At 41.1% G+C, this 22,262-nt stretch overlaps 1 protein-coding gene across 1 annotated transcript in view; it reads left to right on the top strand.

The window, feature by feature from the left end:
* Dcr-1 (Endoribonuclease Dcr-1) overlaps window positions 1–22,262 on the top strand; it is a 113,154-nt gene that overhangs the window by 55,708 nt on the left and 35,184 nt on the right. Inside the window, exons 11-27 of the mRNA XM_074110296.1 lie at window positions 1,793–1,897; window positions 2,692–2,824; window positions 3,250–4,181; window positions 5,312–5,471; window positions 8,377–8,482; window positions 9,545–9,642; window positions 9,827–9,920; window positions 10,457–10,601; window positions 11,094–11,210; window positions 13,441–13,550; window positions 14,744–14,880; window positions 16,064–16,201; window positions 17,442–17,620; window positions 17,895–18,065; window positions 19,852–19,990; window positions 20,779–20,861; window positions 21,465–21,552. Coding sequence (XP_073966397.1) covers window positions 1,793–1,897; window positions 2,692–2,824; window positions 3,250–4,181; window positions 5,312–5,471; window positions 8,377–8,482; window positions 9,545–9,642; window positions 9,827–9,920; window positions 10,457–10,601; window positions 11,094–11,210; window positions 13,441–13,550; window positions 14,744–14,880; window positions 16,064–16,201; window positions 17,442–17,620; window positions 17,895–18,065; window positions 19,852–19,990; window positions 20,779–20,861; window positions 21,465–21,552 — 2,935 coding nt within the window. The remainder of the gene's footprint in view (window positions 1–1,792; window positions 1,898–2,691; window positions 2,825–3,249; window positions 4,182–5,311; window positions 5,472–8,376; window positions 8,483–9,544; window positions 9,643–9,826; window positions 9,921–10,456; window positions 10,602–11,093; window positions 11,211–13,440; window positions 13,551–14,743; window positions 14,881–16,063; window positions 16,202–17,441; window positions 17,621–17,894; window positions 18,066–19,851; window positions 19,991–20,778; window positions 20,862–21,464; window positions 21,553–22,262) is intronic.

Below are 22,262 nucleotides of genomic sequence, written 5' to 3' on the forward strand. Positions count from 1 at the left end.
TACTCTCCACGCCGAATCACAACAGTGCAAGCACTGCTGCTTCACGGCAGGATTAGCGAGCAAGATGGTGGTAGCAATCCGGGCGGACCTTGCACAAGGTCCTACCAAGTGCGATTATACTTTCTAGATGGCGCCACTATTGCGTGAGGTTTTTAGGTGTGTCTTTCAAAGTCTGTTATTACGGGCGTGGAAACAAAGTTTAGATTAAAATCATATTTAATACACCTTAAAACCGTAAGTAGGTACCATAAAAATATCGAGCAACCACAGTGTTGCGTAGTCCCTTTATGTTCGGAAAAAAGGGAGGACAAAAGTTTCCGATAGACAAAACTGTCCCAAAACACAGACATTCATTGCCCCGTAACGCATAATTGCCATAATTAATTTCAGGCAATGCAAAATATTCACAAAATTATTCTAATCCTACTAATATTATAAATGTGAAAGTTTGTGAGTGAGTGAGTGAGTGAGTATGTTTGTTACTTTTTCACGCTTAAACGGCTGGACGGATTTGATGAAATTTGGCGAAAAGTTAGTTTATAACCTGGATTAAAACATAGGATACTTTTTATCCGATATTCCCACGGATAGGGATAAATCTTGAAATTACAACCGCTAGGCTTAGAGTCATGAAATTTGGTATGTAGGTAGTTGGACGTCTGGAATAAAACATAGGTGACTTTTTGACCCGATATTCCCACGGGATACCTAGGGATAAAATCTTGAAATAACAACCGCTGGGCTTTGAGCCATGAAATTTGGTATGTAGGTAGTTGGATGTGTGAAATAACACATAGGCAACTTTTTGAATCGATATTCCCACGGGATACCTAGGGATAAAATCTTTAAATAACAACCGCTGGGCTTAAAGCCATGAAATTTAGTGTGTAGGTAGCTGAACCTCTGAAATAACACATAGGCTACTATTTATTCCGATATTCCCACGGGATAGGGATAAAATCTCGAAATAATAACCGCTGGGCTTAGAGTCATGAAATTTGGTACGTAGGTAACTGGACATCTGGAATAACACTTAAGTGACTTTTTGACCCGATATTCCCACGGGATAACTAGGGATAAAATCTCGAAATAACAACCACTGGGCTTAGAGCCATGAAATTTGGTATGTAGGTAGCCGGACGTCTGGAATAACACATACGCTACATTTTATCCCGATATTCCCACGGGATAGTTTTGTAACTAAGGGACCCCATACATCCGTGTATTATTGTTATTATTATTTTGTAATTTTTTCTTTAATTGTATACTTACTGTAGTTTTTAAGTATTTTATTTTATTTTGAAAAAATTACTTTCTGCCAAGCTTCTTGCGGCGCATTCTTCTTGGCAATGATGGTCTTTCCGAAAGCGCTGGTAGTTTAAGAAATGAAGTGTAAAAGTGCCCATTGCGGCCTATTTACTGAATAAATGATTTGAATTTGAATTTTGAATTTGAATTGGGAAAACAATTGTAATTTCATTACTGGGTTTAGAGTCTTGAATTTTGTACAGTTATTCACAACACAACCTCAATGAAGATCACGATATAAATTTTGGAAATTTCCAGGGGAATTTTGTAAAATCCCGAAAATTTCAATTGCAACTACCAGACCGAATAGTTTACGCGTGCGAAGCCGCGGGTAAAAGCTAGTTATAAATAAACCAGGGTAGCTCACCCAAAAACTATGAAATTTGACATTTCGGAGACCTCACGCTACACTAGCGCCTCTAGTGGCGAATTGATACGCGATAGCCCTCATTGACGATGATGATGATGGTGTTACGTGTGGCAGGTTCCGTATGCACGACTGCAACCTGCTGCTGGCCACGCCCGCCCTGGAGGAGGGCATTGACCTGCCGCGCTGCAACCTCGTGCTGCGATGGGACCTGCCTCCCTCGTGAGTGCATCTCGTTTGTGAATCTAATACAACAAATAATATAGTATTATTATGAAATACGTTTTTGTTGAAATTTAATTTATTTTAACCCAGCGACAATCCGTTCATTTCGCAAACTGTAACCCCCTTATTCATAAACGACAATCAAACCTATTTTAGTTAAAATGCCGCTAAAATTCGTTTGTCCTTATCTGTCACTTCGACATTTGTATTTGTTAGAAAGGGACAAAGCATTTGTTAGTTAACATAGGCTTGTTAAGTTTTATGAATAAGGGGGTAAAACTAAATACTTCAGGATTTATTTCAGAGCTATCGCGTAGAACTCTTTAAGTTAGCGAAAAATCGTAAATACAAACTGAGACATGGATGCACAGAAAAACCAGAAAAAGAGACCAGCACTGGGAATCGAACCCAGGTCCTCAGCAATCCGTGCTGCGTGCTATAACCCCTACACTACCGCTGGACAGGAATCTAGACATGAATTTTTCGTATGCATACATATCTCAGGTTGCCTATTTCTACTACGCTACTTATGCAGCAGCACTAGCGCCATCTATGTTCCGCTCTCATCGAGAGATGTTCTTTCGGAACTAACCGCTCACCCAGACAAGAGATGTCGCTACTAAGCAAACAAATTATGATTGGTTTTTTGGAGTCTTTGTAAGTTAGGTTAGGTTAGTTTTAGAAAAATCCTGAAATATTAACAGTTTCAGAAATATTAAACAGTCGCGAAATTGAAAGTCAGTGAACCTTGGGAAACACTGTTATAGAATTGTTTGTGTGCAACTGTCCAGGTACCGGTCCCACGGGCTGTGCCGCGGGCGTGCGCGCGCGCCGCGCTCCGTGTGCGCGGTGCTGTGCCCCGCCGGTGACGTCACCACGCCCGCGCTGCTGCGACACCTGGCCATCTACAACGAGCTGGACCAGGTCACTGCCCTCACCCCCACACCCCACACCCCCGCCACAGCCCTCATACTTGGCTACCTCTCCAATTCCCTGGAGATCACTAAGAATAAGGCATATTAGGCAAAGATGCGCATCATATATGTCTTAGCCGAAATTTGTTTTTTTTTTTTTTAAATTGAAAATTTAGAAATTTTAGGAAAATACCCAGAATTTTATAGTCATAGTACTCAAGAAACTCTTTACGGTTTTGTGCTAGTGCTGCACTCTCACGGGAGAAAAAATCAGTTATATTCGCTATTACGGAGGCTTGATAGTTCGAACGGGTCATAGACGAATAGTTCGCATATAGATTTGCGAGCAATATTGGCTTTATACCCTGGTTTGAGTAACGAGATGCGTCAATACTAGTAATAATGATTTTCATAAATTTCTCTTTGTTCTTGCAGATTATAAGCAGAAAATGCGGCTGCGGGATTCAAGATGAACCACCACAGCAGGAAGAGGATCATGCAGACTCTCTCACCACTCTTATACAACCGTACACGCCCGCTGTCACCCTCGGGGAAAAGAGCGAAGAGGATAGCTTGCACGATAAAGAAATGGAAGATGACAGTAGTGATATTAATGAGAAAATTGATGATGGAATGGAAAATAGAAGCGTTAACGCTGATAATCTTAAAGAAACCAAAGAAGTTGATGATATTGAGAAGGTAGAAGAACGAAGGAGTAAAATGGTTGATTTTGTTAAAGAAACCAATGATGAAGACACTGGCAATTCATCCAGTAACTGTTATAGTGAAAATAAGAAACTTGACGAGGCTAAGGAAATAAGAGATGAAGATATATGTGAAAATAGTGTTAGCAATAGTATTAGTAATACTAGTAAATATGAGGATCTGTTAGAAAAATTGGATGATGTTAAAATTAATGATGTGCGTGAAAAAAACAGTGATGATAAGGAAAATAATGATAAATGTGCAGAAAAAGCTTGTGATGAAGTTAATCGAGATGTAATAAGCACTGATATCAAAATTGATTGCAGTGATGAAAGTAAATCAAAGTCAGATTATAATAAAACGCATGATGTGATAGAAACGCTCAGTGATTTCAATAAATTTGAAGATAAAATCATAGAAAATGCCAAAGAAACTAAATTAAATGAAGAAGTAGGTAACAAGGTTAGTGAAGTTAAATCAAATCGTGAAATTTCAGACAGTGAGTTGAATCTAGTGTGTAATAAATGTAATAAAAAGAGGACTAGTGTGCAGACTGAGTGTTGTGTTGACGGCGGTGACAAGATTGACACCAATGACTGTAGTGTCAAGAAAGAGGATTTCGCCAGTGTGGATCTGGGGTCGGCGATAGCTTTAATAAATAGGTGAGTTCTTTTATTACTATAGTTACTATACTACGAATAAATAATAAGTCAGGAATTGGAACTGCGTTAGAAAAAATGGCCTTACGTGTCCTAGTAGGCGGGGCTTAAAAAGCGTGTTCTGCGCGTCATTTGACATTGCATCACGCGCGCAAACCAATCCCTGCTTTGTTTCTGAATTTCAACCAATCAACAAGCACGTCTTCATTATTTTTTGATCAAAGTTAAACAATAAATAAAGATAAAATAAAAACAAGCACGACTATTGGCAACCTCGAAAATGATTCATGAATCATAAGTCGTTTTGGTTTAAAGTATGACCATTTTTTGTGTGGAATTTGTTGGTTACGCAAATATTATTTAATACGAGAGTGAGAGGGACGGTACGGTACGAACTTTGATTTTCGAATTTGGTTTTAGCCCCCTGTATTAGCGGGTATATAGCCATTATTTTATTCAGTTGTTTTCTTAGCGTCTTTCTTTTGCCGAGCTGTGAAGTGTTTGGGCACAAAATATTTTTTTTCCCTCACAATGTGATGAAAATCATTGTGTGTATCACGAGCCGTAAGGGGATTACAAACTCGAGTCATTCTAACAGACTCTCTTTAGCAATCCAGCAATCCCCTTCTTACGCCCCTTAATGCACAATATACTATTTTTGCATTTTTTCCCTCGCAATGTGATGGAAATCATTGTGTGTATCACGGGCCGTAAGGGGATTACATACTCGTGTCATTAAAAGCCTTTCACCTCCGGCTTGAAATACTCTCTTTTTTATTTTTTTTTATTAAAAGATGATAAAAGGCCACCAACGGCCGCCGGAAACTTTAATGGCAGCCGTTTCTCTCATCATGTCTCCCGTCTACCACAGATATTGAGTTCTGTGATTTATACTTTAATTAATTTTAATACGAATATAGTCAAAACAGTTGTTCACCTTTGTTGTTCTCCCAAGTTCACCCTCCTCCCCATCAACTATCCTTCTGTTATCTACAATTTTTGTATGTTAACTGCAGGGTGGAGGGTCAACTCGGGAGCTGTCAGGGGATTTTCTATTCCTAATAGACTCTCGTTAGTAATCCCCTTCTTACGCCCCTTAACGCACAATGTACTATTTTGTTCATATCTGTCAGGTACTGCGGCAAGCTCCCGTCGGACACGTTCACGCGGCTGGCACCGTCGTGGCGCACGGAGCGCGTCCGGGTGCCGGCTGACGGCCCGGCCGGCTGGGCCGACGCCTGGACCTGCTCGCTGCGGCTACCGCTGAACTGTCCCGTCAAGTACAACATCGTGGTGAGTGGAGGGAGGTCTCTTCTTAGGATTGGTTTTTGGAGTCTTTTTGTGTTTTTTCATCACACTCGTAAAGTGTCGTAACATGCAGGCTGCTTTGGTTGCAACCCCCCAAATAAAACCCTCGACCGTAATGTGCTTGTCATGAAACCCGTGGTCGGTAAATGAGTCATTGCCCGTACTAATTTTCATGTCATGAAGCCCAAGGTCGGTAAATGAGTTTGGACACGCACGCCATGCACATGCTGCGGGGGAGGGGGGGAGGGCGGAGTTTTTCTTTTACAAATATACAATTTTACTCGCAAATGTGATGAAAAACATTGTATGTCGCACGGGCGGTACTAGAACTACGTACATCGACTCATGAAAGCCCTCAGTCTTCGACTTCGGGCTTCTATTAGACTCTCGTTCGTAATTCCTTATTTACCGCCCTTAAGACACAATGTACTATTTATTTAAACTCCAAATTCACAGCGCTGGTCTCGTTTTCTGGTTTTTCTGCTGTGCATCTATGTTTCAGTTTGTATGTTCTATATGGAGTCTCTTCTGGCTGTTCCACTGCGGTTTATCGAAAATACAAACTGAGACATGGATGCACAGAAAAGCCAGAAAAAGTACAGCCCTGTCCAGCGGTGATGTAGGGGTTATAGCACGCAGCACGGAATGCTGAGGACCTGGGTTCGATTCCCAGCGCTGGTCTCTCTCTGGTTTTTCTGTGCATCCATGTCTCAGTTTGTATTTTCGATAACCTTTACAATGGACAGAAATAAGGAATACATTTTTGCAGGTGTTTGCAATTTTACAGTAGATTAGAGCAGTATCAAGAATACATAAACTAACACATACAATACACATACACAACAAATCTAAACAGATAGATAGGTAGATATAGATACCATAACAATATATACAGTTGTGGTCATACAATTAAGAACGATTTTTTATAGAGAAGATTTTTTCAAACTGACAAGTGTTACTAACTGCATGTATATTTTTGTAATTCTCTCGGTATCGTAAAACTTTTTCTTACTAGCGGTAAATTCATTTATACATATAATTGGCTAAAAAATAAAATAGATAAACTTTATATATTACATCTAAACCTAGTATTACTACTTACTGGCTGGTCATATAATTAAGAACGCTGAATAGTTTATTTTTTATTCAAATTTAAATAGAGAACGGACCGCCGCTTTGTGGTTTTAGGTTATTATTTGAATAATTTTGCGCCATTTAGTGCCGTAAAAGTCTTTAAGGCGATTGCTTCATATAAAAACAACGGGGAAAATAAAAGTTGTGATAAATCTACAAGAAAAGTAATACTAAAACTTCGCGACAAGAATTGGTCGTATAAACACATAGCCGATCATCTGCAATGTTCAAAAACTATGGTTTTCCACGCCATAAAGCATTTTGCTACGTATCAAACTACTTCAAATGTTCCGCGTGTACCTAGACAAAGAAAGTCATCTCGTCGAGATGATCGAAATATCGTTCGTTTGGCAAAACAAAATTCTTTTAAAGGGTCTAATGAGTTGAGAAAAGAATATTTTGGCGAAAACAACCCTTCAGCAATCTTGGCACGCAGTATTCGAATGCGTTTGGTAGAAGAAATGTTGCACGGAAGGATAGCAAGGAAGGTGCCTATGTTGAACGGTGTCATAGGCAAGCCCGGCTTGCATTTGCAAGAAGATATGAAAACTGGACAGTCAGACAGTGGAAAAACGTTATTTTTTCTGACGAGACAAAAATAAATAGGGTATGTTCTGATGGCAAACGATATGTAAAACGGCCTCCAAATAAAGCATTCGACCCAAAGTACACAAAAGTAACTTTAAAGCATGACGGGGGAAATGTAAAAATTTGGGATGTTTTCTGGACATGGTGTTGGACCTGTTAGGCTGATAGAACGAAACATGGATCAATTTCAATACAAAAACATACTGGAAAAAACAATGTTACCATATGCTGAAGGCGTGCTTCCGGTTATTTGGACATTCCAGCACGAGAATGATCCCAAGCATACTGCACGTACCGTTAAGGAATTCCTCACATCGCAATCAGTTTCTGTCTTAGATTGGCCAGCGAACAGCCCCGATCTTAACCCAATAGAGCATCTTTGGTGCGAAGTCAAGAAAAAAGTTTCAAATCGACAGTGTGGCAATTTAAGAGAACTGTATGACGTATTCTTAGAAGAATGGAACTCTATCTCTCTTGCGAAATGTCAAAAATTTATAGATTCAATGCCTCGCCGGTGTAAGGCAGTAATAAAAAGCCGTGGACATGCTACTAACTATTAATTTTAGTTAAAATGTATTACATTGCTTTTTTTTCTGTACAAACTTCATGTTAGTATGATTTAGTTAATCTAAGTTTCAAATAAAAAAACTTTCGAACAGTTAAATAAATCGTTCTTAATTATTTGTCCAGCTTCATTACTATTTGAATTTGTTACTAAAGAGAATAAAAACAAAATTTGTAAAAAAATTACAGTAATTTTATTCTTTATTCTAAATCCCGTTTGCTCTATTCATGTGGCTATTTCATAACGTAACTAGTTACTTCTAAGAAGGACCCACGACTACACATGACATGATTTAGTTAAAAATAATCTGGAACTTCAAATCGTTCTTAATTACATGGCCACCACTGTAGATAAGCTAACTATAACATTCATACGCAAGATGACAGATAGTGCTCTCTAAGGATAGACTTAAAGATAGGCGAGGACTTTGCGCGCCTCAAGTCTATCGGTAGGGAGTTCCACAACCGAGTGGCCTGGACAGTGTAAGAATAAACATAGAATTTAGAGTTTGAAAGTAAGTCCATACTTAGGATACGCGAGCTTGATACGTTACCCAGAAGTGTGGACCCAGAAGTTAGAGCTGATCCTCCTGGCACCTGGCAGGGTCACCCGATGCCGACCCGGGCGCTGGCGCGGCGCGTGGCCGCTCTCCAGGCGTGCAGAGTGCTGCATCGCTGCGGGGAGCTGGATGACCAGCTGATGCCCATCGGTGAGTGGACTGGCTACAAGGTCGTACATAGATCACCAGAGCTCGGCGGGGGTGAGCCATTTTGACGTCACTTATGTCAAGTGTAGATATTAATGTAGATACACCTTAGAAAGAAATGTTAAAAGAAAATGAAACTTTATTAATTATAATTGAATTAAAATGACAATGCGTTATGTACAAAACGTGTAGGTACTAAGTTTTGTTTTTTATTCTGAATTTTCTTTATTAATATAATAAATAACTAGAAGTTTTTCTATATTTTTAATTTCCAACAAATTTCTTCTAGAGTTTAGTATAGTTTTTCGGTTGCTAGGTGTTGCTAGGCGGGCGAAGTGACAGCTGGCAGATGCTAGGGGCTAGTTGATTTGTCTTGACGAATACTTTGGTAGCCAGGGGCAAAAAGTACAGTCAGAAAAAATGCTTGTATTAGAATTTTTTATAAAATATTCTACTGAGTAATCTAATTGTAACAAAAAAGATTCGTTCTTATTTACATAAATAAATTTCACGTGTACACTCGGGGCAATATAACTCGAATCGCCCGCCAGTTACAAATTGGCGTTGTACCGGTCATAATCCTCATAACCGCCCGTGGAGCAAAATATTTTTGAAGGTCAAAATCTTTCTTCATGTAAATAATTCTTTTGATGGCAATGATTTTCAAAATAGTTCTTTGCTTAAAACTTCTGGCAATTCCGAATCCCAAAACCATCCATGAAAATCGACTGCGTTCTATCTGGCATTGATTATATCAGTAAACTGAAGAGGTCTGGATAAAAACACTGTATCTAGCTTGACGTCATACGTTTGTCATCGGCACCAAAGTTTAATGTGGAAAATATCTTCCTTTTATTAATAATATTGTTTGTTTGTTTATACTCTTTATTGTACTCTTTGTTGTTATCTTTTACTCTAATTATCCATGAGTGGTGACACCGACCCTTGGAGTTGCTAGAGTTATGGAGAGAGCTATGCTTGGGGTTCCTCTACGAGTACACGATCGACTCAGACCCTGTGCTAGTGCAAAATTCGAAAGGTCCCAATGTTGTCTCTTGTCGCCAGGCAAGGAGAACTTCAAGGCGGCGGAGCTCGAGGGCGCCGGGGGCGCCGCGGACGCACGCCCCGGCACCACGAAGCGGCGCCAGTACTACTACAAAAGGGTACCAAATAAACGGGCTCCATTATTGTGGACTGTTGGCCAGTGTCCTAAATAATTATAACGATGTAGCGTGTCAATGTTACTTTCGAAATGTTGATATGATAATGTCGTCAATATAGATTTCTGTAGTGTTCCTCCCGCACTCTTATCGACTCATAGAATAACCTTTTCTACTTGATTTGCAGACAGCGCGTGCTTTTACCGATTGCGAACCGATCGTCGACACCACCGACGAGCAAATACAAGCCGAGGCAGACGGGACAGCGGACAAAACAACGAGTGAGTCAATGGGCTCCCACACAAAACTGCGGATTCGCATCGCAGTTCTGTGTGGGGGCCCAATAAAATCCTTGAATAAATAGTTGGTTTTGTACCATCAGCCAAATATGTGGTCTACCACCCTAAAGTTGATAATCGTTTGCATGTCATAAAACAATAATGCCAATAGACGTGTTTGTCAACTTGAAAGTTCGATTTTAGCGACATATTCATACAATACAATACGATAAAAATTCGTTTCCATTTGTTGGTGGAACTTTAAAAAATACTTTAGATACGGACTTAAAAACAAGTCATCTTTGAAGCAAAAAAAGGCAAATTCGTGCTTAGGAGTGTTAAATTAGTCGAAAGTGACACCACGATTTCAGACGTCAAAAACGTCAAAATGTCAGCCGCCATCTTGGAGCCAAAAATGGCATATTCACACTCAGTGCTTTCGAAATAAATTTAAAATGACACCCTCCTCGTCATCACACGCCATCTTGGTTCTAAAAGTTAAGAGTCTGGAGGGTATTGAATGTGTTTGTGTGTTGTAGGTACGAACGTCCTGTACGCGATATCGTGCACTCTGTGGTGCGCCCTGCCAGAGCGGTACAACACGAGAGGGAGACGGCTGCACGCGCCGCAACACGCGCAGCAGGCCGTCGGCGTGCTCATGCGCGCGCAGCCCGCGCCCGACAGGTGCCTATAATCAAACATCTTTGTACACTGTATTCTGTGCAAATAAACAAGTTTGAAGTTTGAAGGGGGACAGGGGGGAGCGGGACAGCGCGAGAGGGAGACAGAACGCGCAGCAGGCCGGACGGGGTCGGGGACAGGCCAGGAGGGGTAGATAGAACACACTACCGGGGGGGGAGAGGGCGGAAAGTACATGAGGGAGATAGCTGCGTCTCTCATTTTTCTCTCTTCTTCTATTTATGTTTTCATTGTGTTTTTGTTGTGTTGTAGTGTGTTTTTTATGTCAATAAGGGGCTGTTTCACCATCCATTGATCCATCCGTCTCCGTCTATTCGAACAAAACAAATAGAGTCGGCATCACATTTAACTATCAGTTAACACTAATCAATGGGTGGTGAGACAGCCCCTTAATGTTTTAAGTTTGAGCTGCTCGCTTTTAGCACACGTAGCGGTATGATAAAAGTATAAAAATAAATAATTATTTGTCGGCAACAGATTGCAAATACCGTCGTTTCCCGTGTACACCCGGTCGGGGGAGGTCCGCGTGCAAGTGTCACCGTGCCGGGCGGCCGACACCAGGCTCTCGCCGCGGCGCGCCACCCTCGTCACCTGGTGAGTGCCGAGTGCCGAGTGCAGAGTGCTGAGTGCCGAGTGCTGAGTGCCCCGGAATAAACGGGCCAAGAGCACACACTTGTGGTTAACCCGTTCGTTTTGTCCTCACCTATGCTCCTCGAGGAAGTCCAGCACGTTAGCGACGGTGGCCCTCATGAAGGCCTCCAGATCCTCATAGTCCTGGCAGACCTGACGCCGCGGGCTGTACTCCACTATAAGCTCCTTGGGCTTCGACGTGGTGGCTGAAAACCTGATGAAACAACCCATTGTATAGCAGTAGTCATGCAATCTCGATACAATCTGTGGTTTTTGTAATACGAACTCCCAGGGTGTGTAATAATCGGTATAAATAGTAGATTGTACAACGAGACCATAAAACTAGCCGGTACGGCGAGGGTGGACAGACAAGTTGAGGGGAAAATGGGTTTGATGCTTGATACACTGATACACTCTGTTTTTCACTTCGATTGCGAGGCGATGCAGGTGGATGCAGGCCGCTGCCAACCGAGGCAACTGGAGGTCATGGGGGAGGCCTATGTCCTACAGTGGGCTTCCTATGGCTAAGATGATGATGATGATTTTTAAATACTGAAGGGCAAGCCTTTACCCAGCGGTAGACAAAAATATAAGGCTGGGTCCTGTACGTTTTTAGGCAGTATAGGTAAATAGTTTTTCGCGTTTGGCCACAATCACGCCTGATGGAAAGCGAGGATGAGGCCTACGATGGAGCATGCTTGCCTAGTAAATGCTCATTCACCCTAGACTTGAAAGCGGCCAAATGGTAGTATTCAGGACACACAGTAGCAGGCAGCCGCAGGGAATTCCACTCTTTTGCTGTGCGGTTGCTGAAGGAAGAGCGAAAACGCTTTGTGCGGATTGTGGGAATACTGACAACGTAAGGGTGGAGACCCCGCCTACTTCTGGTCGACCTGTGGAAGAAAGGAGCAGGTGGAATAAGGTCGTGCAATTAGGATGCACCAAAAAAATAACCTATAGTTTTTATTTTATTTTTGGAAAGAATAGGATATTTTAAGATACGGTGTTAGACTAACGAACCAAAACCACCGTTTTTATTTGTCACTATAACTCCTCAAGTATCCACATATATTTTAATATTTTTTTTTATTTGTGGTTAGTTTTGTTTTGTTTTTTTATTTATTTTTTATTTCATAAAATATATGTGGGTACTTGGGGAGTTACAGTGACAAATTAAAACGGTGGTTGTGGTTCGTTAGTCTAACAACTGGTAGCATGGTGTACGGTTGTGTCACTCTGAAGATGAGCTCTGGTTGAGTTCGAACCGCGTCAGTGTAGTGTGGTGGTGGTGATAGATGGGTTTGTGTGATTTGAGTGTGTTCTTACAGTGTGGAGGTGGAGGGACTGCACGAACACGCATATTTTGCATAAGCTTAGCTATCGTAATGCCCTGATCCCACCTACCGAATAGAGTGGCGAGAGAGTGTCCTCGGCCGAGTGCTTGGTTCGTGTGTACTATGTGACGAGTACTCGGCCTAGTACTCGGCCGAGCAAAATGGCGAGCGAGCCACTCGGACCCTGGTTTGTTTACTAGGCCGAGTGCCCACCCCCGCACTCCTCTCAGCATACCCCGCGTCGACTCGCTCGCCACTCGGCAGGTATGAACTCGTTCACTCGCCACTCGCCAGTCAGTAGCGTCGTCGTAGCGAGCGGCCGCGCAACCGCGTATTGGCCACTGTCACCAGGAATATCAAAATGCGTGTAAACACCTACTCGCCCACCCTAATCTCTCGGCCGAGTACCAATTTGCTGTCTCGCCATGCTACTCGGTACGTGTGATCAGGGCATAAGGTCGCGGGTGAGCAAGGAAATTATTTTAGTTCATTTATTTATTTTTAAAGTGAATATACGACTGAATATTCTATGTATAGCGTCTGCCTGTTGTCGTTATTAATATCAAGCTAAAAACGGCAAAAAATCACGTGTGTCGTATGGGAGCCCCACTTAAATATTTATTTTGTTCTGTTTTTATTATTTGTTGTTATAGCGGCAACATAAATACATAATCTGTAAAAAATTCAGCTGTCTAGCTATCACGGTTCATGAGATACAGCCTAATGACAGACGGACGGGCAGCGGAGTCTTGGTAAAAAGAGTTTTTACTCGTTGGGTACGGAACCCTAAAAATCGTGCAGTACAACGCCGTGAATTCAACCTGAAGCTAAAAAGATGTTGATGGGTGATGTTCTTCCAGTTTCATGCGGTTTGTGTTCGCGGAAGTGCTGCGCGTGCGCCGGCGCGGTATGACGCTGCAGACTGAAGGCTGCACCAGGAATAACTACTACGTCGTGCCCACGCTCAAAGGTAACGGTCCCTTTGGATGGCTCACTAAAGGGCTGTTTCACCATCCATTGATTAGTGTTATCACATTTAACCGTCGGTTAACGCTAATCAATGGATGGCGAAACAGCCCCTAAGTGTAGCAGTGACACTATAAGGCCGCTGGTAGACGTCCGTTGTGTCAACGGACAACGGCCTGTTTTTTTTTGGCCGGAGTCGCGGTGTCCCCTTGCGTGCTCCAGTATACAGGGTGGCCCATTTATATCGGTCAGTATGGGAAAGTCTGAAACTATGCGACATACGAAAATTTCTTCTTAGGAACCATGACATCGATTTAAATAACAAGAAAAACTGCATTCATGCATTTAAAAAAAAACCTGTACTCAGCTCGGGAATCGGACCCGGTTGTTTTAAAAAAAACTTCCACTATTTCTATTTAGATATCGATTGTGTACGTCTTAAGAAGTAAATGTGTTCATGAAACATTATGTCTAAAATGAATAAATTGCATTGTTTTCACATACTTTAATTTATTTTAGTAGGTGTTCGAAGTGTCCACCGATATTACAATATTCAACAAATTCTGGCATGTAAAATTGTCTCTATGGTTGTTTGTACATCTACTGAAATAAAATGTATTACCTCTCTGAACTGTTATTCCTAATCTTTGCGAGAGGTAAGTGCCAGCCCTGGGGTCGCCTGTTATTATTATTATTTTATCTACATGCATATCATAACTTCCCTATTATATGTTCAGAAACGACTATCAAATGGCCTTTATTAAGAAACCTGGCATCTTAATGTTTACATTAAAGTATCGGTAATACTTTTTTTAACAATGCATATCTGTACATATTGTAGAAAACTTATGATATGCATGTAGATAATAATTATTATTCAGTCAAAGTCAAAGTCAAAGTCAAGTCAAAGTCAGTCAAAGTCAAAGTCAAAGTCAAAGTCAAAGTCAAAGTCAAAATACAGGCCATATCTGAACATATCATGAAAACTTATGATATGCATGTAGATAAAGTTATGTATGTGGCTATACATAATTAGGCATTAAAACACTCGTGTGATCTTATTATGAAACCACACTCGTACTTTAATGCCTCTCATTATGCACCAGCCACATAAATAACTATTTGTATGTTTTCAAGTGTTTGGTGATCTTGTGTGCTACGTACTTTATGACGCTGACTGTACGATTGTTTTGTCAGTAACGAACCCCGACGGCAGCACCCGCATAGACATCGACTGGCGGTTCCTGGAGCAGATCTATCAGTACACAGAGGACAAGAAGAATTCGGAGGTCGAGAGGCCCATGGTGTGGAAAAGGGAGGAGGAGGACGACAAGGTACAATATCATCCCAGCGTCCCACTGCTGGGCACAGGCCTCCTCTCAGAATGAGAGGGCTTGGGCCGTAGTTCCCACGCGGGCCCAGTGCGGATTGGGAACTTCAGACACACCATTGAATTGCTTCGCAGGTTTGTGCAGGTTTCCTCACGATGTTTTCCTGCACCGTAAAGCTCGTGGTAAATATCAAATGTAAATTCGCACATGAATTTTGAAAAATTCAGCGGTGCGAGACGGGTTTTGAACCCAGGATCCTCAAATACTAGGTCAAAACTACTAGGGCACCACGGCTTTTTACAATACACTATTTTCTTTTCTTTTTTAGGTACAGACTATAGTTCATAAACTTGTGAGCAAAAATTTGATCAAAAATATCTGAACACGACTCTATTGTCAACGGCATAGAAGCGTGTTCAGATATTTTTGATCAAAAATTTGCTCACAAGTTTATGAACTTGACTGTACAATATATTGCCATCCAAATATGTCTATACCAAGTTTCAAGCCGATGCTAAAAACCGTTGAAGAGTTCCGTCCTGCGGAAACCAGCAGTGACAAACATTTCATAGGTCGTCAGTTAGAAGTGAATGATTTCGGGAAAAATATTTTCGGTGAAAAAATTAGAAAACACACGCATACTAGTGTTGCTTGAAAATCGACTTTTATAAAAGTTATTGTCTTGTCTCACCCTGCCATGGGGTTCAACGACCCCGATTAACGCATGCTAGGTTTTTTTTTTTTTATATATTGAATTTTAGAAGTTAATCGGGTCGTAGAACCCAATAGCGGGGTGAGACAATGACTTTAATAAAAGTTGAATTTTAAGCAACACCCTAACACAAACAAACTTTAGAATTTATAATAATACCATTTATAACATCACACATTGTCATGTGTCTTAGTGAGATCTTGGGAGTAAGTGTACGCATGTTAATTTTAGATATAGCCACTGAGAATATTTGTATTATCTTCTGTTTGTTCTCCAAGTAATAAATAAATGTAAAGTTAAATAGAAAATTTATAATGTTATATTATACACATTACCTAATAAACTAAAGATAAATCCTAACTAAATAAAACAAAAATGTCAAAAATAGAATAACAAAATAAACACAAATAATCAAAAAAAAAATATGTAATCAATAATGTAGAGTTATCGATATTCTACAACAATTCTTCTCAGGCGGACAATCCGGAGAAGCGGAAAGTGAAGAAGATGGAGAATCCGCTGCTGAAGCCCGGGGAGACGTTCGTGTTCGACGCGGACAAGTACCGGGAGGCCGTCGTCACGCCCTGGTACAGGAATCAGGACCAGCCGCAGGTGAACACTACCTAGCAAACGTGCCTTCAGGCTTCGACGAGCTTGCGAAGGGGTTGGACGATGTTAAAGGGGATAGAGGTGGTAGAAAGAAATAAATCATTTATTCGTGACAACCTTCGAAATAAGAAAAAGAAATTAAAGTTTATGCATGTCACGAAACGGTCCTAAATCAGCAAAAACTGTCGGTCTTGCGCACCCTTCTTAGGACGTAGTATTAGTCATATTAGATTTATAATATCAGTTATCATCATCCCAGCCTATATACGTCCCACTGCTGGGCACACGCACAGGCCTCCTCTCAGAATGAGGGGGCTTAATATCAGTAAAATTTATTTTTAGACAATTCTAGTGTCTAAACTCTCGGCGTAAAGAAAAAAAACAGTGTCAACTGTCACTAGTCATCGTGGATCCATCGCTATTTAGTATTCATAAGAGTATCAAACTCTGATTCTCTATTTGAAACGTTGGACTATGTTTTTGATATCAAAGATGATTTATCAAAGGCGTTTGATCGTGTTAATCAACATCTTAAATCGCTATGGCGTTAGAAATATTTTAAACAAATGGTTTTAATCCTATCTGAAACAGTGGGTTTTTCGAGGGTACCTCGTTGTCCACTTTGAATGATGAAACTCATAAAATGTTAAATATTAAATCTGATAACTCATTAATAGAAATTGGCGTGCCCCAAGGGAGCATGCTGGGACCCATATTGCTCTTTTTATATGTAAAATACTGGAAACAACTGTTATCGAGCAAAGTAATTATAAATATATAACCTGATAATATTTCTATGTTATTTAATAAAAAAAAAAACCATACTGATGACCTTTGCTTACATTTTACTTACATTATTACTAAATGTTTTAGGATAGTTATTAAGTCAAAAATAACTTTTTGGTTCTGGTCGTCAATGAAACAAACTAATTTTATGTACAGTCGAGTTCATAAACGTGTGAGCAAAAATTTGATCATAAATATCTAAACACGCTTCTACGCCGTTAACAATAGAGTCGTGTTCAGATATATTTGATCAAATTTTTGCTCGCAAGTTTGAACTCGACTGTACTTTAAAACTTACATCGCAAGAAACATGTCGATTTTCTCTACGAGTATAACGCTTGGTATTTACACTTTTGCACTGAAAGGCTAGAACAATTTTTTTTTTCAATATAAATAGGCTTGAGTTTGACCACGAATGCTGATGACGTTGATGATGTCTATTCGTTTTTATCCCCAGTTCTTCCTGGTGGCGGAGATATGCTGGAACCTGACCCCAGACTCGGCGTTCCCTTCGGCCACGCACGCCAGCTTCCGGGAGTACTACAGCGCCAAGTACGGCGTGACTCTGACGCAGCCCGACCAGCCGCTGCTGGATGTAGACCATACCAGCGCGAGGCTGAATCTGCTGACGCCCAGGTCGGTGATAAGGTTTTAGGCGGGGGGGGGGGGGGGTGAATGTTACCACCTTGTGTTAATAAGAAAAGCACACGTTTATACAGCGTTTCCACCAGTAATGTGCGAGGATGTGTTGCGAGCATTATCATTTACCTATCCTCGCGAAGCACCGCTCTGGTGGAAACAGCTAAGCAGAGCAAGACGAGGTAGATGAAGCGTTTCTATTGGTTCATAAAAAACACATTCCTCGCTCTTTTCTTTACGGATGATTTCTAGCCTTAATTAAATGTTGTAGATACGTGAACCGCAAGGGCGTGGCTCTGCCGGTGTCGTCGGAGCGCACGCGGCGCGCCAAGCGCGACCGGCTCGACCAGAAACAGATCCTGGTGCCCGAGCTCTGCACGGTGCATCCCTTCGCGGCGCCGCTCTGGTTCGCCACCGTCGCGCTGCCCTGCGTGCTCTACAGGTATGTTTGTTGACAAAAGGGTGGCGCTGCCTGTGTGCTCTACAGGTATGTTTGTTGACAAAAGGGTGGCGCTGCCCTGCGTGCTCTACAGGTATGTTTGTTGACAAAAGGATGGCGCTGCCCTGCGTGCTCTACAGGTATGTTTGTTGACAAAAGGATGGCGCTGCCCTGCGTGCTCTACAGGTATGTTTGTTGACAAAAGGATGGCGCTGCCCTGCGTGCTCTACAGGTATGTTTGTTGACAAAAGGATGGCGCTGCCCTGCGTGCTCTACAGGTATGTTTGTTGACAAAAGGATGGCGCTGCCCTGCGTGCTCTACAGGTATGTTTGTTGACAAAAGGATGGCGCTGCCCTGCGTGCTCTACAGGTATGTTTGTTGACAAAAGGATGGCGCTGCCCTGCGTGCTCTACAGGTATGTTTGTTGACAAAAGGATGGCGCTGCCCTGCGTGCTCTACAGGTATGTTTGTTGACAAAAGGGTGGCGCTGCCTGTGTGCTCTACAGGTATGTTTGTTGACAAAAGGGTGGCGCTGCCCTGCGTGCTCTACAGTTATGTTTGTTGACAAAAGGGTGGCGCTGCCTGTGCTCTACAGGTATGTTTGTTGACAAAAGGGTGGCGCTGCCTGTGTGCTCTACAGGTATGTTTGTTGACAAAAGGGTGGCGCTGCCTGTGTGCTCTACAGGTATGTTTGTTGACAAAAGGGTGGCGCTGCCTGTGTGCTCTACAGGTATTTTGTTTACCAGATTCGATGTTGATGTTGATGCAAAGACTGCTTGGTTGATGTCTAGGGCTCTTCAAGGCTAGAGTGAATAGGCTGTTACTGGTCTCATCTGCACTTTACAACAGGTGAGAGGCGTCAATCACGTTCAGTTTCATGTAAGAAAAAGGATGGATCCAGGTTGCCGGTATGTTTTGACGTGAGATTAGAGATCCTTTGTTAGGGATAAGCTCGCCTTCTCTACTCTTCTCTGTGTACTTTTATTTTTATGTGCAATAAAGAGTTCACATACATACATCCGCGGTCCGCGACCTGCGACTAGCTGTTGGTAGGCGACGTCCTGGTAAAGATCGCGGGATCGCGGTGGATGCGGAAAGCACAAGACCGGTCTGAGTGGAGAGCCTTGGGGAAGGCCTATGTCCAGCAGTGGACATCTTTCGGTTGACACGATGATGATGGTACATACATACATAAAGCTGTGTCAGGAAACATTGTCTGAAAAAAAAAACCACTTATTTCTATTGACGTGAAAGGTCTAACATATACGAAATCTACATATTTGGGTTCGTCTTTGACGTCTCTAAAAACTGGTCGAGGGTTTTCATTTGAAACTTATTAACACAAAAGTTATGGCCAGAAAACAAGTTTTTTGGCCTAAAATTGTTCAACTTTGATGCCAAATATCTCGAAAACAATGAACTTTGAAGTAAATATGGGATACTATATTGCTTAGCCATTGTTGTTAATATAATAAGCTACAAAAAACATATGAAAACTAAGGAATTCAGATCGAAGGTCATTGGGCCATGGGATCCCCTTAACATAATATTGTAAATCTGTTTAAAAAAACATTTTCTTGCCGGATTCTTCTCAACAGAGGTTTTACCGAACCGGTGGTAGATTTTTTTTTTGACATCCATAACTGCTTGTTATAGCCTAAATTGAATAAAGATATTTTGACTTTGACATGCGCGTATTTTCAAAATGGCTCTCTATAAAAATAGTAGTCGCACCTATCAGCGTGGTGAAATATTGCCCTGATGTTGTAGAAACTCTGATTATTCCAGGATCAATGCCCTCCTGATAGCCGACGAGATCCGTCGAGCGGTGGCCATCGACGTCGGGCTGGGGATACCGAGGATAGACGACAGCAGCTGCCCGGGGTTCCAGTGGCCGCCGCTGGACTTCGGCTGGAGCCTGTCCGAGGTAATCGTCTTCGTCATTGATCCACCTTTTTGCCGCCCGGATAGCCAAGTGGTTAGAGAACATGCCTGCGAAGCTTGAGGTCCCGGTTCGATCCCCGGCCTTAGAATAAGGAAGGAGTACACATAAAACAGAGACACCACCTAGTACAAGCAAATGGTATCACCCTAATACTGGCTATTCAACTGGCTATTTTTCTTTCCTTCGATTTTCCAATAGATGGCACCAGTGAGAACACAAATAACACGATACGTATTGCCATCTAGTGAGACACTAAGGATACGGTACACTGACAACAACCAACAAGCTCACCAACTGAGCCTAGACGACTAGAGATACGCATGATGTCTCTGTCTTATTTACGTCATTAGAAGAGAATGGTATGTTTCTCTCAAATAGTTTCGACGAATGTGAGCAAACGCGGGCAAGCCCAGCAAGCGCATTTCGGTTATTCGCCATCTAGCGTCACAATTGCAAAACACTACGCAAGCCTCATAGCTGAAATGTAGCCACATGTAGCCTATACTTTCGTATTCTCAATTTATTATTTTTATGGTGTTTCTTATCTTCAAATTAAGGAGTTGAATTAAGGTTGATGTGAAGATTGTGTTTATAAAATATGCTAGTCTTTATTTTAATCTTAATATTTCTACTTAATTCGGCTTATTCACATTTTATAATTTACGAATGGAAATAGTAGTGCCATCTATTGCTGTTTTTTTGTATTAAATATAGCTTGTAGGGATTGGTAGGCCATGGACAAACCGAACGATTTATTGTTTTGTTTAAAGGTTTTAAGCGCTGACTCTGAAAAGACTGAAAAGAAGAAAGAGAACGACGTAGAAGTCAAAGAAGAAGACGAAACTGAAACGAAGTAAGTTAACCATTTACTAAAATAAGGTAATTGGGCTTCCTTCATATGGGCATACCCAGTGGGGGGGGGGGGGGGTCAGCTGCTGCCCCCGTACCATGTAGTACCATGAGACAGCGATAACACAACTATTTCCGATACATTGTTTTTTTATTCGATTGGATGGCAAACGAGCAAGTGGGTCTCCTGATGGTAAGAGATCACCACCGCCCATAAAAAAAATCAAAATTCAAATTTCAAATGATTTATTCAGTAAATAGGCCGCAATGGGCACTTTTACACGTCATTTTATTAAACTACCAGCGCTTTCGGAAAGACCATCATTGCCACGAAGAATGCGCCGCAAGAAACTTGGCAGAAAGTCATTTTTTCATAATAAGTACCTAATATGATTACAAATAAAATACTTAAAAACTAATATATAATAAAATAATAATAAAAATACAGGGATGTATGGGGTAATAAACATCTGCAACACCAGTAATTTGAAAATGTTACAAAACAAAAGTAGCTAGTTATGCTAGTACAATAGAATTTTAAAGCCCCATGGTCAGAGACCATACATACATTGAATCTTATTTAACAGCGACTATATATTTTATTAAGGATAGACAACGAAGGAAATGAAGACATCGCCGAACCCAAAGAGAAAACAATAAATGATATTCTGCAAGAAAAAGAAGACGCTGAAAGTGTGAGTATTATTTATTGTATTGTTATTTATATTTTATCTATTATCGTGTAAATTAGACGACCGGATGGGCCTAATAGTTAGAGACCCTGACTAAGAAGCTTGAGGTCCTGGGTTCGGTTCCCGGCCGGGGCAGATATTTGTATGAATAATACGAATGTTTGTTCGCGGGTGTTGGATGTTTAATATGTATTTATCTACATTCATATCATAACTTCCCTATAATATGTTCAGAGACGATAAGCCAATGACCTACATTAAGAAACTTCTATCTGTGGTTGCATCTTAATGTTTACATTTAAAGTACCGGTAAGCAATACTTTAATTACATAAATTTCGAACATCTTAAAAAAACAAAAATCATGTTTTGTTGCGATTTTCGAATTAGTCGATTGGTAATTTCATTCAATAATAAAATAATAGTTCCATACATTTTTTGAATCGCGAATATTACAATCGATTTGAGAATCAAAATCGACTCAAGTCTAGATTGTTTATGAATTAAAAACACTATAAACTCAATTAAATTTTTGGAGATATAGCTCTGAAAGAAAGAAAGAACGAATCATTACTATCAATGTAAAATATCATGTTATTTTGTTGCTAATAAATATACTAATACTCTTTGGTCATGATCTGTCATGGCGACAAAATATAAAGAGAACTGACGTTGTCATGGAGATTTGCGCTAGTGTCGCCCCCTGCGCAGAGCT

Source organism: Choristoneura fumiferana, chromosome 30 (assembly GCF_025370935.1).
Source record: "Choristoneura fumiferana chromosome 30, NRCan_CFum_1, whole genome shotgun sequence".
Classification (NCBI taxonomy): Eukaryota; Metazoa; Arthropoda; class Insecta; order Lepidoptera; family Tortricidae; genus Choristoneura; species Choristoneura fumiferana.